Here is a 15,430-nt window from a genome sequence, read left to right as displayed (position 1 = left end):
TCTGGGACATGAAGGCCCCTGGGCTAGAAGCTCAGGCCAGTATCAAGACCCAGGGGTGGGGAATGCGGGCTCCAGGACAAGCCCAGGAACTTGAACCAAAGCAGAGGCAATCTTGGAAACTGGGCATGTGAGCAACTCTTGTACTGGGAAGCATGGCAAAAGTGCCTAGTTGCCAGCACAAGCCATATTGAGAAAGAAGAGGAAGATATGGCTAATGCCAAGGGACTAGCAAATGTGGTGGCACTGGAGGAGACCCTCTGGACAGTGGGAGTGAGGCCAGGCCAGGTGCCACTGCATTAGGGAACAGTGTGGGCCAAGGGACTGCCTGCCCGGTCACACTAGGACAGGCACAATGTTAGACCTCAAGGTAAAGAGCTGGGAGGCAGGGGTAACAGATTGGGTGGGCTCTACCACCCCTGGGCCCCAAGGATAGATGGACAACCAACAAATGTGACTCCAAGAAGTCTGTAGAACCGTGTGTGCTTTTCTTCCTGTGGTTGAGCTCAGACTTTCTAATTATATGAAATAACATCGTGCTCAGGACTTCCCTGGCAGTCCAGTGGTTAGGACTCCGTGCTTCCACTGCAGGGGGCACGGGTTCGATCCCTGGTTGGGGAACTAAGATCCCACAAGCTGCGTGGTGTGGCCGAGAAAACCAGAACAAGACAAAAAACAGACAAACATTGCTCTTTACAGTCTGACAGCCCTGGGTCTGAATCCTGGTTTTGCCACCTAAGTGTGACTTGGGACAAGACACCAAGCGTCCCTGGGGCTCACTTTCCTCATCAGTACAGGATGCAAAAAAATCACCGCTAGGAGGATGACAAGAGCTAATCTGTGCAAAGCACCTGCCACCAGTTTTGTTTCTGCGGCTGCAAGCTCAGGAGGCAGGCGCTGCTCTTAGTTGTACACGAGGGCATTTGAGGACGGCCAATGGTCCCCATGCTAGGGCATCATACCCCGAGGAAAGGATTCCTACAGCTCATCCTACCTCCAGGGTGTTTCCACCCTCTGATAGGAGATGAGAGGAGAGCAGGCCAGCAGGCAAGTGGGGGAGGGCGGGGCAGACGCCACAACATCTCTGACCTTTGCAGCCCTACAGATTGCGGTTGAGCATCTACTCTCCCAGGGAGTTAGGAACCAATGAGACTGCCCCAAGAGGACCCATGGGACTCTGTACTGAACAGCTGTCCCCCAGAGTCCAGCTGGCGAAGTTTGGCTAGAGCTGGGCAGGAGCCAGAGTCTCCTGGTTCTCTGACGACCGGACGCTTTTTTTTTAAATTAATTTTTATTGAAGTATAGTTGATTTACAAAGTCATGTTCATTTCTGCTCTACAGCAAAGTGAATCAGTTATACGTATACATATATCCACTCTTTTTTAGATTCTTTTCCCATAGATCATTACACAGTATTGAGTAGAGTTCCCTGTGCTATACAGTAGGTTCTTATTAGTTATCGATTTTATATAGAGTAGTGTGCACATGTCAATTCCAATCTCCCAATTTATCCCTCCCCACCATGAAGACTGGAAGCTTTGAGAAAATCCTGGGTCAGCTCACCCAGCATGGATGTTGGCATCTGTTGGCAAGCAGGACTACTTCCCTGACAGTCTTCAAGGGCCCCGAGCATGGGAGGATGGGCAGAGAGAATGGGGAGGATGCCATGTGAGGACTAAGGCTGCTGACTGGTATGTGGACACAGGGAGGACCCCTTAGGAGATTCACAGAAATAACTGGGTGAGGAGGCAGTGCTCAGAAGGTCTTAGTTTCTGGGACTTCCCTGGTGGTCCAGTGGTTAAGAATCTGCCTTCCAATGCAGGGGATGTGGGTTCAATCCCTCGTCGGGGAACTAAGATGACACATGCCTCAGGGCAACTAAGCCCGCGCACCACAACTACTGAGCCCACGTGCCACAACTGAAACCCAACTCAGCCAAAAATAAAATAAATAAATTTTTTTAAAAAATAGAAAGTCTCAGTTTCTAGAATGAAGTGGGTAAGGCTTAAGCAACCATAATTTGATCAATAAAGTAAGTGACCTTATTTTGTAGCAATGAGCTGGTGATATTGGTGACATTATAAAATTGTACAAATGCACCTCTTTGGCTAAGTGAGGTCCAGTCGTTTATTTACTAATCAATAATTTACTCAATCATTCTTTCAGTAACACAATTTCTGAGTATATCATCTGTGTCAGGCCCTCCTGTAGGTGTTAGGGACACAGGCTCTAACAAGCAAAAAGAAAAAAGGACAAAACACCTCTCTCAAGTTGCTAATAACAGATGCCTAGGACTAGCAATGGCTTCATTCTAAAAGCAAGTAGCCCTGCTTACAAATGTCTCCTGTATCAAAGGCACTTACCTTAAAAAGACATGGTCTAAGCTCTAAACAGATTCCCAAGAGCATGACAACTGAATCTAAAACTATAGCATATTTGAAACATTATTTATACAGAACAGAACATTAATTAAGCATTAATTAAACAGAATGTGAAGGACATTAGCATAGATACCCTGTCTTTATATGTATGTATACATATATGTATGTATTTCTACATAGACACACAAATGTAATCTTAATAAGACCTGCTGTTCCAAATGACCAGTCTGTCTGCTGAGTCACATTCAGAGAAAACACAAATGGACATGGATGCCTTAAATGGTCATACTTATTGAGGGCTTACTATGCGCCAGGCATCATTCTGAGATCTTTACATGTATAAATTCGTACAAGCCTCAGGACAACTTTATGCGGTAGGTGCTATTATGATCCTCATTTTACAGATGATGAAATTAAGGCTCAGGGAAACAGAGTCACAAAGCCAGTAAGAAGCAAAGCCAAAATTTAAGCTCAGGAAACTGGGCTCCAGAGTCTGTGCTACTACCCCTACCATCATATTGACTAATCGATCTAACGTGCATCTTTAGGATTTTTTAAGGGGCAGTCTAAGGGTCTTAAAATTTCAGATTCTCAGAAATCCTCTCTAGATTATGTTCCCTCTCCCTAAATTTCCATGTCACAGACACAGCTGAACACTGCCCCTGCTCAGGACATGCCCCTGACTCTCCCTGCTACCCACCCTCCTCTTCCACAGCCCTTTCCCTCCTCCTATCCCTCCGTCCACACCCACCACGAAGCTTTCTTTGCCCCAAGTGGAGGCCAATCATCCACTCCTGCCTTCAAGGTAGCCCCAGGCCCCTCCACGATGACTGCACCCCCTCAAGACGCATGGACAGCCTTTGATCCTATGAAAGGAGTACGCAGAGGCCAATGGAAGTATGTTCTTACCCTGCTCCGACCACTTTTTTCAAAATTTATCGTGGGAAATCTCTCATTTAAAAAATTCTCTGTTACATTACATATACGTGTGTGTTATTTGTACACATATGTATATATAACTATATATGTACATATAGTTCTAAAATGCATGCTCTTTGGTGTGACAGTGGAATCGTGGTCGTGTCGTTTTGAAACTTCATTATCTGTTTGGAGATAGAACGAAAATATTCACAGGTAAGTTTTGTATTTACCATAAATATTCCAGTTTGAAAAACCTGTTGAGAGCAAGGACTAGATGAAGTAAGAGTGCAAACTGTTAAAACAAAATTATGGAAGCTGACTGAAGAGAAGAACAAGATTTTCTCTACTTTTGGTATGACTGAAATTTTCCATAAAAAAGCTTCTGGTGCTCAGAAAAAGATAAATGAGGAGAACTTGAAGAAGTGAGGTAACAATTGGTCTGAATATGAGAGCTGTCTTCAATTTTTTAAAATTCATCATAACCAACACTGATTACCAACACAGTCCAGGTATTGGATGAGCCCAGCAGCTACAGCAAGAAAGGTCAGTCTCTGCCCCAAAGGGCTTGCAAACGACAAAAACATTGCATATCCTGTTCCACTCATTATTTCTTTTTCCTAGACATGTAAAGTCAAGGAGGGCTACTTGGAGGACATGATACTTGAGATGGGTCTGGCAGGATGAGTAGGAATTGGTAAGGAAGGTGGGAAGGAGGGAGAAAATATTTCTGGGGATGTCACAAGGAGGTCAGCTCACACTAGAGTCTTCAGAGCGTTTCCCTGTGGCCAGTGGGAGAAGCTGTGAGGACACAGATGTCAGTTCAAATCCTGGGAAAGACCTTCACTAACAGGGCTGTGTGGAGGGACACTGAGCCGTCCCTGAGGTTCAGGGGGACCCCCCCACACTCCACGTGAGCCCAGTGAGAGGAAACAACCACCTCTCAGGGGTTTAATAGGAGAGCTTGGAACATTAACTGGGGAAGGGAGTGCGGATTATATCCTTATTCATATAAAAACATTTGTCACAGCACTGCAATACTAGGGACACAGGGCTGAAAAAATAAGCCTTAATCTCACAATCACATGAAGCTAGGTGGGAATCAGGACTGTGTAGCCTCCTCTTTGTAATAAGTATAAGAGCAATAATAATAATTATAGTTATATGATTTTATATAAATTCTCTTCTTTCCAAATAGGGCTCCTGTGACCCTGCTTTCCATCAATCACTGGACCATGAGCCCCGGCTGCAGCCATTCCCCTGTTCCTCACTGCTGATGGCACCAGGTTCTCAGGAGCACCAAAGACTGCTCACAGGGACACAGACACCCACAAATGGAGACTCACATCACCCACCAGGCTCTCATCACCCCCAAAGGCAGCTTTTTTAGAACATCAAACTTATGTGATCTCAGCTGGGAGTTTGCTGTTAAAAGGAAGAATAATACTTTCTGAACAACCGGAGACACAAAGAGGCTTCAAAGCAAACGTTTAAAGGAAACAGTGGAACGAGAACCTCTTTTGGGTGGTGCCACCTGCCTACTAGTTGGGTGACATTGGTCAAGCCATTGTAACTTTCTGGGCTTCTGTTTCTTCACCTGTAACAAAGGCCTACCTTTCTGCAGGAGGATAACACATGTGAAATGTGTTATATGTAAATGTTCCATGTAAACATATGTTATAGGGTTATATATTTAGAAAACAACATTTATTAATTTCGAGTCACCATGGATAATTGGACAAAGGTCCATTGGCACCAGTTCTGTGAAGATAAGAATCATGTCTCCTGGATCATTGTGTCAAGTTCAGAGCCTGGAACTGAGTAGCTGCTCAATAAATACTTGTTGACTAAATGGGTGGAGCCAAGGTGAGCTGCCACAGAGATTTAATTTAGGGGCTGGAGGTCCCCACCATTCCTCCCGGGCCACTGTCTCCCTCTTCATCTCTCTCCTCGCCGCCCTCCCCCTCAGCATCTCTGTGCCCCAGGCCATCTTCACAGACAGCTGTGTGGTCTCCGTAGGAGACATCCCTGTGCTCTGGGACTGCCAGGGGGCACCTGGGGGCTTTCCTGCGATGAGGACAGCAGCGCAGGCCCCACTCCCTGCAGCTGCAGGGAGCCTGGACTGCCCAGACATAGGCGCCCACAGGCACCGCAAGCAGCACGGCGCACAGGATCACCGTGGTGTGCAGGAGGCGCTCGCGTCCCTCCAGCCCGCCGTGGTCTCGACCCGTCACAAAGACCACGCACCGGCCCTGGCGTGGGGGCTGGCGCCCCAGGCTAAGGCAGACCTCATATTTTGTGCCAGGGAGGAGATCATCCACCAAGTATGTGCTGATTCCTGAGCCGACATGAACGACCTCCTTCCTGAGGGCTTCATCCGACCCAATTAGAGGGTGAACCACTTCTCAGGGGTGTCGGCCGCCACAAACCATTCCAGCACTGTCCCACGCACCGTCTGCTTAACCACCCGCAGGTCAACGTAGGCATTGCCCTCTGAAGTGGAGAAAAGAGAATGGCGTGTGGGCGGGGCCTGGGCCGGCTGGACGTGGAGGGAGATGACACAGGTGCTCCTGCCAATGGAGTTGGAGGCTACACAGGTGTAACTGCCCCTGTCTACCAGGTGGGCAGCAGGTATGACCAGCTCCGACAGAGCAGCATCTTCTGCAGTAGACGAGGTCAACACTGGGTAGAGAGACAGCAAAACAGCTCAGAGAGACAGTCAGCTGGAGAGTGTCCAAGCAATGCCAGTTTTTTTGTTAAAAGGTGGTGGCGACCATTTATTAAGCATGTACTAGGTGCCAGGTGTTGCCTCTCAGCAATCCTGTAAGGTAAGCACCCAAATTTTACACATGGGAAGTTGGGGGCTGGAGTGATTAAGCAACTTGCCTATAATGAGAATCGTTCAGGGGTGTCGATTGATCTGGAACCTAGTTTTTCCATCTATGAAGACCACACTCTTTTAACTTCACTAGCTCCTCCCACCAAACAACCTTAGCCTTGCTGAGCTAACACGCGGATTCCAGGAGATCTCTAACAACAGGGTGATTGTATAATACTGTGAGCTTCAGGAAGTGCCTTTTTACCTCCCAGATGTAGAGTGGCTCAGAGCCTGGAGCCAAATGCCTGGATTCTATCCATTACTAAATATATGGTCTAGGAAGAGTTGCTTAGATTCTCTTGGCCTCAATTTCCTCATCAGTAAAATGGGATGATAACAGTATTTACTCCGTAAGTTTGATAGTAAGTGCTCAGTGTTAGCTGTTATTATTACTGAGAGAATGGATCTAACATGGTACCAAAGAGAATGATAATAGAACATCACAAAAGATAACACCTGGATGCATCTCATCATTCTCAAAGAGGCTACGACAACAGATCTTATGTTTCTCCTTCATTGGTATTTAACCTCAAGCCAATAAGATGCAATCAAATGATAGGAAAAAGTCAAGATTTCAGCTAATTAAGTATTTTTAATCATCCAGAGGTTTGTCACCATATATAACAAATATCTGGGTGACTGATTGTACTTCTCAAGTTTCACTTAGATATTTCTAGTTGTCTTCCAGATAGCGTCAAGATACCTCTAAAGAGGCCATCCCTGGCTTTGTGATGTAGCCCAACGCTGAAGGGTGGCATTAAAGGTGATTTCAGCTGAGGTGTGATAGCAGAGCATGAGCATCAGGAAATGAGAGGCAGGTTAGAATCCCAGCTGTGGGGCCCACGAAGGTCACTCCATCTCCCTGGGTCCCAGTGTGGCAACTTCAAGCCAATAAGGTCTGATCAACACAGCGGTAGGAAGTGTAAAATTCAGTCAATATCTAGGACTTCCCAACCTTGCCTGGTAAGAGCTAGCTGGGGGATAGGCAATGGCAAAGGGAGGAAGCACTTGTTAAAATACATTCTCTCAGGCCCTCCCCTGGACTAACTGATTCAAATCTCCAGGGAGAGGCCTGAAAATTTTATTTGAAACAAGCACCCCAGGTGAGTCTGCTCAGACACGTTTAAGAAATAAGTAATAGATAATCTCTAGAATCAGTTCTAGTCAGAAATTCTATGATTTAAAAATACACGGTATGGTGTTTTGCATCTAGAAGGCTTTCAAAGAATATATGGGTTCATATACAATTCTATAATATTTATATCAATACAATATGTTAAGTCAATTCATATATATTAACATCTTACATCCTACCAAGATCTGTAAGCAACAAATATGCAAATATATATATATGCAACAAATATGTATGTAATATATATATTTACATCTTACTTCCTATAGAGACCTGTATGCAAAAATATATAAATATATAATATACATATATGTGTGTAACAAATATATATTATATCGACAGATAGATCTGTATGCAACAAATATATAAATATATACTATATGGAGTACATATATTTACATCTTATATCCTATAGAGATCTGTACGCAACCATGTAAAATAATGCCAATAGGGAGTTCCCTGCTGGCCTTGTGGTTAGGATTCCGGGCTTTCACTGAGTTGCATGACCAAATAATAATAATAATATAATGCCAATAGTGGAACACTGTCTCAGAATTTTTTCTGTCGTGGTGAGTATAATTCAGGTCTGTCCCAGTCTTACCTGCACCCCTCCTTCATGATTGACCCAGTTTAGAACTTCTCTATTGAGGGCAGGGTTGCTACAGACCTTCCCAACCCCCCAGATACGTGGAGAGGGTGCAGGCACTTACCATCAAATTCCCTCCACGTGCTCAGGGGATAAGTCCAGACAATAGTTGGTGAGGGGCTAGCCTGTACCAAGCATCGCAGGGTCACATTCTGTCCCACCCGGATGCTGACATTGGCACTGGGGGTTGAGATCTGCGGCTTCATGCAAGCACTGAGCTCTGTTTCGTGAAAAAGCTGACCTGCCTTGGAGAGAGGACCTCGACACATGAGGTAGGGATTCACCAGGACTATTGGAAGGCTGATGGACTTTACAAACTGGACAAGTCCCCTTAGGCGACAGTCACATAACCAGGGGTTGTCGTGCAGAGCCAGCACCATGCTGGAGAGAATCTCGGCCTCACAGCCAGGCTGCCCGTGTTTCTGGTAGGCTGGCCAGTTCAAGAAGACACTCTTGGCTACAACTGTAAGCCTATTGGAGGATAGGTCAAGGTAGGTCAGATTGACCAAGAACTGAAGAGCCAGTTCAGGGAGTGCATCAATCCTGTTGTTTTTGAGGTCCAAGACCCGCAGAAGCGGGGTGGCCCGGAACGCTGTCCATGGTACTGAACGGAGTTTGTTCCCCTCCAGTCTCAGCTCTTTCAGTTCTGACAGGTGCTCCAGGGCTCCTAGATGGATCACAGTGACATTGTTAAAATTGAGCCAAAGGTACTCCAAGGTGCTCATGTTGATGAAAGACCCTCGGGGCAGTTCAAATAAGGGTGAATTTTCAATTCTCACTTGCTTGAACTCTTCAGGAAGTTTCCTTGGGATCTTTCCCAAAGTGATAGACACGCACTGCAGAGTCCTGTACAAAAAACCAGAACAGCTTTGAGATGTACAACAGGAAACTGTGAAGTGGGAGCAGGCTTCTCCTGGCATTAGACATATGAGTTAGAAGGAAAAAATACACTTCTCTTGAAATACAAGAGTTAGACCGATTTTGGTAAAAGCGCACAGTTTATCAACGTTCAGCACCAGTTAGAGGGAGTCTCACAGAGATTTTGCTGATTTCCTGGCAAATCTTGGCCTGCTCCCACTTAACATCATCCCCAAAGAAAGCCCGCATCCCCTACAAGCTTCTGGGATCTCGTTAGCCCAGCGCACCTGCCAAAACTCTCCTCTGAGCAGGTACATCCTGGCAGACAGGATGGCTGAGCTGCATGTGAATCCAGAAAGACCAGAACTAGCAAGAAATAGTGAGAAACTGAAGCCATATTCTCCTGTAAGAAACTACCTTATGAGCTCTTGAATAAGTATAGTCCAAGCTTCCGAGTGGCAAATCCTATTATTGGTAATCCATAATGATGTAGGTCAGCACAGCCGCAGCAAAGCCCCTGGATGCTCTGAGGTCTGTTGTGGCCCAGATCACAAGCTCAGTAAGAACCCAGAAGAGGGAGCTATGTCTCTTAACTAAGGTCCGAAGATTCACTGTTTTTCTGGTTCTTGAGTCCAGAGAGCAAACCATAAGCCAGATGTCCAATTCAGTCCTGATACTGCCTCCCCTCAGCCTCATAAAAAAAGATCTGGGAAACAAGCAGGTAATGCTATCCTAAGCACTATGGTTCAGGAGATTTGGCCAGAATCCATCTAATACTTCATCAATCACAACTGGCTTCTGAAACCTAGAATTTTCAACCAGTCTCTAAAAGTGAATGCAGATAATGGTTAACAAAGTAATTCTGCAACCACTCCTATCAGTGGTAATCTCCCCAGCACCTCGTGTGGTGGATTCATTTTTCTTCTGTGTTAAGACAGCTGCACCTGCTGCTTGGATGACCAGAATCAGAGAAGCATCATGGTACAGAGGTTAAACCACAAGATTGTGTTTTCTGATTAAATCAAAGCATGTTTCTTATCCCGGATCACATAGTTTATCCTGAATGCTGTGTATTTCATTCACATGTTATAAATCTTCCCTGAACGCTGTGTATTTCTTATGTTAAAAATGTTTAAGTGAGATAATACGTGGTTTTGTATACTTGATCTGCCATTCTTCATTCATTCAACAAATATATATTGGTCATCTGCTGTAAGCCACACCTTTGCTAGGTGCAAGGAAGGCCATGGTGAGCAAGACTGTTATAGATCCGGTCCCATGGGGTCTTCTATCTAGCTTATACTTCCTAGTCTTGAGATCTTTGGAAAGTCAGTTTCTCCTGCACAAAGTGAGAAAATTAATGAATTCTTTATAGTGTTTCTAGGAAATATTAATATTATGCAAAATAAAGTACCTAACATAGAGTAGGTGCCCAATAAAGTTTAAGTCACCTCCCACACCGACAGACTCTGAAAGAGAGTCTGCTTTCCATTACTTGGGGTACTTTCTGATGACTATTGAAATTCCATGGGTTCCCCTAAGATTCATGATATACATTATATCCTAGAAAAGACCTCAGGGAAGAAAATCCGCTTAGTAGCTAACCAGTGAGAGGGGAAATGGGTCACCAAGTAAGCTGATTACACCCCAGGCTTTCCATCCAAGCCACATATATTTGCTGGAGTTTCCAGACAGTCTAAGTCTACAATCTGGCTAGATCTCTGGACTTCCTCTCAAAGTGAAATTTTAAAAAGCAAGGAGAGTACAATGAGCACAAAGCTGTGGCAGATGTGGAGAGGTGCTGCCTAGACACCCTTCAAGGAATGAGTCGATGCTCAACTCCAAGGAGTGCTTGCATGAGGTCATGCCCTTCCCCAGGCAGCCCCATGCAGAGACTGAGGGTGGTGAGGGCACAGCGCCCTGGCCAGTCTGGCCTCATGGGGGCAGCTCTGATGGGTGATTCTCAATGCAGAGTTCCCTACCAGGTTGGCCAAAATTTTTCCAGGCTTGCTTTGTGGGAAAATGTGATTCAATCCATGGGTATCACAAATGACTAGTGAGTTCTTTTCTCACCCCAAAATAGAAAGGCCTAAAGAGCCCTACATCCCCACAATTTCTTCTCTGTTCATGCCATCTAGCCTCTTTAAATGAATCCAGCTCAACTCAACTTTCCAGTGGTCTGCCGGAAACTTGAGAAGGACACCCACTGGTATGTCATCTCTGGAATCACCCAGGTCACTTCTGCACTGCTCCTTCTTTTCTCCTGTCTCCCTCATCCTCTAGTTTCCTTATTTTATATATAGGCATAGGGAGTAGCTGTGCTGTCGGTTAAAACAGGAGACTGGAACAATTAAAGTTAGCTTGGCTCGTGTCATTTCTCTTAAGCAACTAATGGTTAAGTAGTGTCCCTAAACTCAAGAGACTTAACAACAAAGGGAAGGAAGGAAGGAATCTGAGGGTATTATAGCCCCATCTCCCTTCTGGAAGGATGCTTTTAGGAGCTTGGCTCTTAGGATTTTTAGGAGAGACAGAGTCTTGGGGGAGGAGTTACTCTGCGTTTGTGAAATTAATTAGATAAAAATGGCTTCTAAGCGGCAGCTCCCTGGCTTGTCTTAGATTTCCTATCTATTCAACTGGAAAACGCCCCCTTTCCCCCATACCCCAATATGATCGGAACTTTGGTAGAGCTCAGACAGAGAACTAGGCAACCTACCAGGAGGCAGATAGGCTGTCCTTCCTCTTTCTCAAGCTGGTGTTTTTCCTTCACTCCTCCACCTGCTCCAACAATGTCTCAGACGGTCCTCTTGGCTCCGCATGCCTGTGATAGACACACAGAGGACTACATCCCCAAGCCCCCTTGAAACAGGTGGGTTACGTGACCAATATTCAGGCTAATGAAAAGTTGGATGAAATGATGTTTTTAAAGCCCCTATGTGATTCTCCAGGTTCTCTTTTCCCTTGTTGCAGCAACTGTTGACATTCCAGGTGGTGAAGTCTTCATCAGCCTGGGTCCCTGAGTGAAGAAGAGAGCAGAGCCCTCCCTCCATCCTCATTTCCCACTCACTCAAGTAGACTCTGTGAGAGTAGGAATAAATGTTTCTTTGTTAAGCCGCTGAAATATAAGAATTGTTAGCACAGCATAAGCCTAACCAATCCTGACTACAATGCCCATACAGTAAAATGTTCAAGTACTTGTAAATTGATTTTTGTCTCTCCTGGATTATATGATAGTTAAAACAAAAGTTTCCAGCTCTAGTCCTCTAAACGCACTGCTCACTGAGCCCCTTGACTAACAGCCTAGTTTTAATAGCCACATCCATTTTTCAGGATAAAATTTCTGTTGTCTGCCTTTTGGTTCCCTGTAAGTTTACACATCTACATCAAGTGACAACAGACATACCCTCTGCCTAGGTCAGGAGGAATATAACCATGTTGCAGTCAAAAAAAAAAAAGACGTGTTGGAGATGTCATGATTCCAACCAACCTCCAAACAAAGTTTCCAAGGGCCACATGCTGTGGGATCACCCTAGTGCAGGCTGGTCTTCAGCACTTGAGAGACTAGAAATTCTTTTTTTTAAAATTAATTAGTTTATTTATTTACGGCTGTGTTGGGTCTCCGTTGCTGCACGTGGGCTTTCTCTAGTTGCGGCGAGTGGGGGCTACTCTTCCTTATGGTGTGCGTGCTTCTCATTGTAGTGGCTTCTCTTATTGTGGAACACGGGCTCTAGGTGCGCAGGCTTCAGTAATTGTGGCATGAGGGCTCAGTAGTTGTGGCTTGCGGGCTCTAGAGCACAAGCTCAGTGGTTGTGGCGCAAGGGCTTAGTTGCTCCGTGGCATGTGGGATGTTCCCGGACCAGGGCTCGAACCCGTGTCCCCTGCACTGGCAGGTGGATTCTTAACCACTGTGCTACCAGGGAAGTCCTAGAAATTCTTCTCCCAGGATTTTAAGAAGACATTAGGTTTCCAGGGACTGACTCATACTAACCAGATTCATATACCACAAGACTAATATATAAACAGGACGTCATTTTATTTTTTACAATGTGAATTTGTTTTTTCCAGTGACTTGAATATTCATGGGCACAATCCAGGATGATTCTTCTCTACAAGAGCAAACCAGGGAAGACAGAACACACAAAGAAAGGCTGACATATGGGTATTTGGAGGCTGACCAATTTGGGAGCCATTCCATTCAGACCACCAAGGTAGGTCTTCATGAATCATTGGAAAGTTGAAACTTTCTTTCTCTCTCTTTTTCACACACACACACACACACATACACACACACACACACACACTCACACGATACTGGATAAATACTAACACATTCTTGCTTTCAAGTTCCTGATTTTTCTTCAAACAGGGTTCAGTAAAACTGACTGCATGTTAGTTAGGTCAATAATTGTTCCGTCTCGATGGGCTCAGCCAATCATTTAGAGAAAACATCTTTATCATTTCAGCAGATGGCTGCTGTCATCCACTGCATTTATATTGGTTCTGATTTGGGGAGTGTCTGTCAGTCTCATATACCTAACAATCAGAGTTGAGTCTTAAGTCTCACAAGGCATAGCAGAAATGCCTTTACAAATCTAGATCAGGGGTTGGCAAACTACAGCCTGGGAGCCAAATCCAGCCTGCCACCTGTTCTTGTAAATAACATTTTATTTGAACTCATCCATGCTCATTAACTTACATATTGTCTGGGGTCGCTTTCACACTACATCAGCAGAGTTGAGTAGTAGTAATGGAGACTCAAGTATCTCCTATCTGGCTTTCTTTATAGAAAAACAAAAGTTTGCTGACCTATGATGTAGACAGTGGCTTTGTCATTTTCCAACCAAATAATTTCTTAACCAATAGCAACAGCCCCCAAGTTAAAGTCAGATGTACCCTACAGGTAATGGGCAGGAAAGAGCCATGTATGGAAATCCCACATTCACATGCACTGGTGCTGTCATGGTTCTGATCCCAGGTTTCAGTAGCTCAAAAAGATCCATTTCCATAGAAAAACTGCTGTGGGTCACACTGCAGAGATCAATACTGAACAAAGACCCTCAGCCTGGCCAGAACATAATCCTCCAAGAAAATCCATCCCTGTGCTCTATAAATTATTCAGCTCTTTGGGTTTCAGTTTTCTTGTCTGTAAAATCAAATAGCCCAGCCTTAAAAACAGGTCATTGTGAAGATCAAAATGAGAGAAAACAAGAAAAAAAGTTGTAAGGTCATCTGTTGTAAGGTCTTTCGTACATGTGAGAGGAAGTACAGTAACTTTAGACATCACTGCATCACACTGGTTTTTATACTTAGCAAAGAGTCAAGACAATATGGGGTCTCTTAGGTGATACCAGCAAAATAGCTTTCTTGCATCGCTTGCTGTCCCCAAATTTCCTCAGTTGTTACCCAAAGGCCTTGGCACCAAACAGCCTGGATGCTCCCTTCATTAGAAGCCACTCCTTCAGACAAGACAGAACATTGGCCCTTCTGCTGGGAACGTTTGTCTTCTCCCATGTGCAGAGATGACATCTCAGAGGTTTCCCAGCTTTAAGCAAACCAGACAGGAGTCCTCCTTTGAAGTGGCTTACTGAGTGACCCAGAAGGTTCTGAGACACCCTCAGGAACCCAGGTAAGTTTCAGTTAGAATCACAAATGCTGCTACATGGGGACAGAGGTGAGCTGTGTGCCAGACAGCACTGAGTGTACCGTGCCACCTGCCACGGAGGGTCTCTCAGATCCCTCCAGCCTGACATTCTGAGAGTAAATGAGCAGTAGTCTTCTGTGCATCATCTAAACTTCTAGAATTTACTGAAAATCAGATGATTATCTGTAGGCAGAATGGCACCCGGAGAAAAAAATGTTAGAATCCATGTGTCCACAGTGAGGGTCCCTGCACGTGTGTGTATGTGGCTGTACAAATGTGGCAAATGCACAAAGAGATTATGTGTGAGTGCCTACGAGTTAGCATAAATGCAATCAAGATGCAGTATAGGAAAGTAGCAAGGACTATCAACTCTGGAGTCAAGTGCATGGTCCAAATTCTAGAGCTGCCACTTCCTAGCTGTGTACTTGCGGGCAACATGGATGAGATCACTGCTCAGCAAAATATGTCTTGCCCTACCATTACCTCCATGGGAGAACTGTCCTTTCCTGCCCTGTTTAAAGTTTAGTTTTGGCCATGAGACTTGCTTTGGCAGGTAGAATATGGGCAGAAATGGCAGTGTTAAGGAACTTAAGTGGCATCACATGTTTTTGCTCATTTCTCTGATAGCATCTGACATCTCCATGAAAGAAGTCTGCCCCAGGTAGCCACTGACTCTCCATTCTGAGCCCCAAGTAGGACACACGGAGCAGAGCCACCACAGTCAACCCACTGACCTATGGATTGTGTGAAAATAAGTGCTTGTTGCACTTATTGTATACCACTGCAATTTTGCCTTTATCTGTTACACAGCAAAAACTGACTGATACAGGCAAGTTACTTACTCACCCTGTTCCTTCTCCAGGTAAGCGGGGAGAAGAGTGGTGCCTGCTGCAAAGTGTTGTCATAAGAATTCAATGAGTTAATGTATATAAAGCACTTAGAACACTTTCTGGCACATAGTAAGTGCTTATGTAAGTGTTAG

At 45.0% G+C, this 15,430-nt stretch overlaps 1 protein-coding gene across 1 annotated transcript; it reads right to left on the bottom strand.

Moving 5' to 3' along the window:
- Positions 1–5,185: 5,185 nt before the first annotated feature.
- On the bottom strand, positions 5,186–9,207 carry LRIT2 (leucine rich repeat, Ig-like and transmembrane domains 2). The gene is given in 4 exon segments (XM_059052832.1): positions 5,186–5,685; positions 5,688–5,978; positions 8,017–8,798; positions 9,098–9,207. Coding segments are annotated over 4 exon segments (1,683 nt in total).
- Between the last annotated feature and the right edge of the window lie 6,223 nt (positions 9,208–15,430).

The sequence above is a fragment of the Kogia breviceps genome, chromosome 2, assembly GCF_026419965.1.
Source record: "Kogia breviceps isolate mKogBre1 chromosome 2, mKogBre1 haplotype 1, whole genome shotgun sequence".
Classification (NCBI taxonomy): domain Eukaryota; kingdom Metazoa; phylum Chordata; class Mammalia; order Artiodactyla; family Physeteridae; genus Kogia; species Kogia breviceps.
Note: the sequence above shows the minus strand (reverse complement) of the source record. Positions and strands in the feature narration are given on the sequence as shown.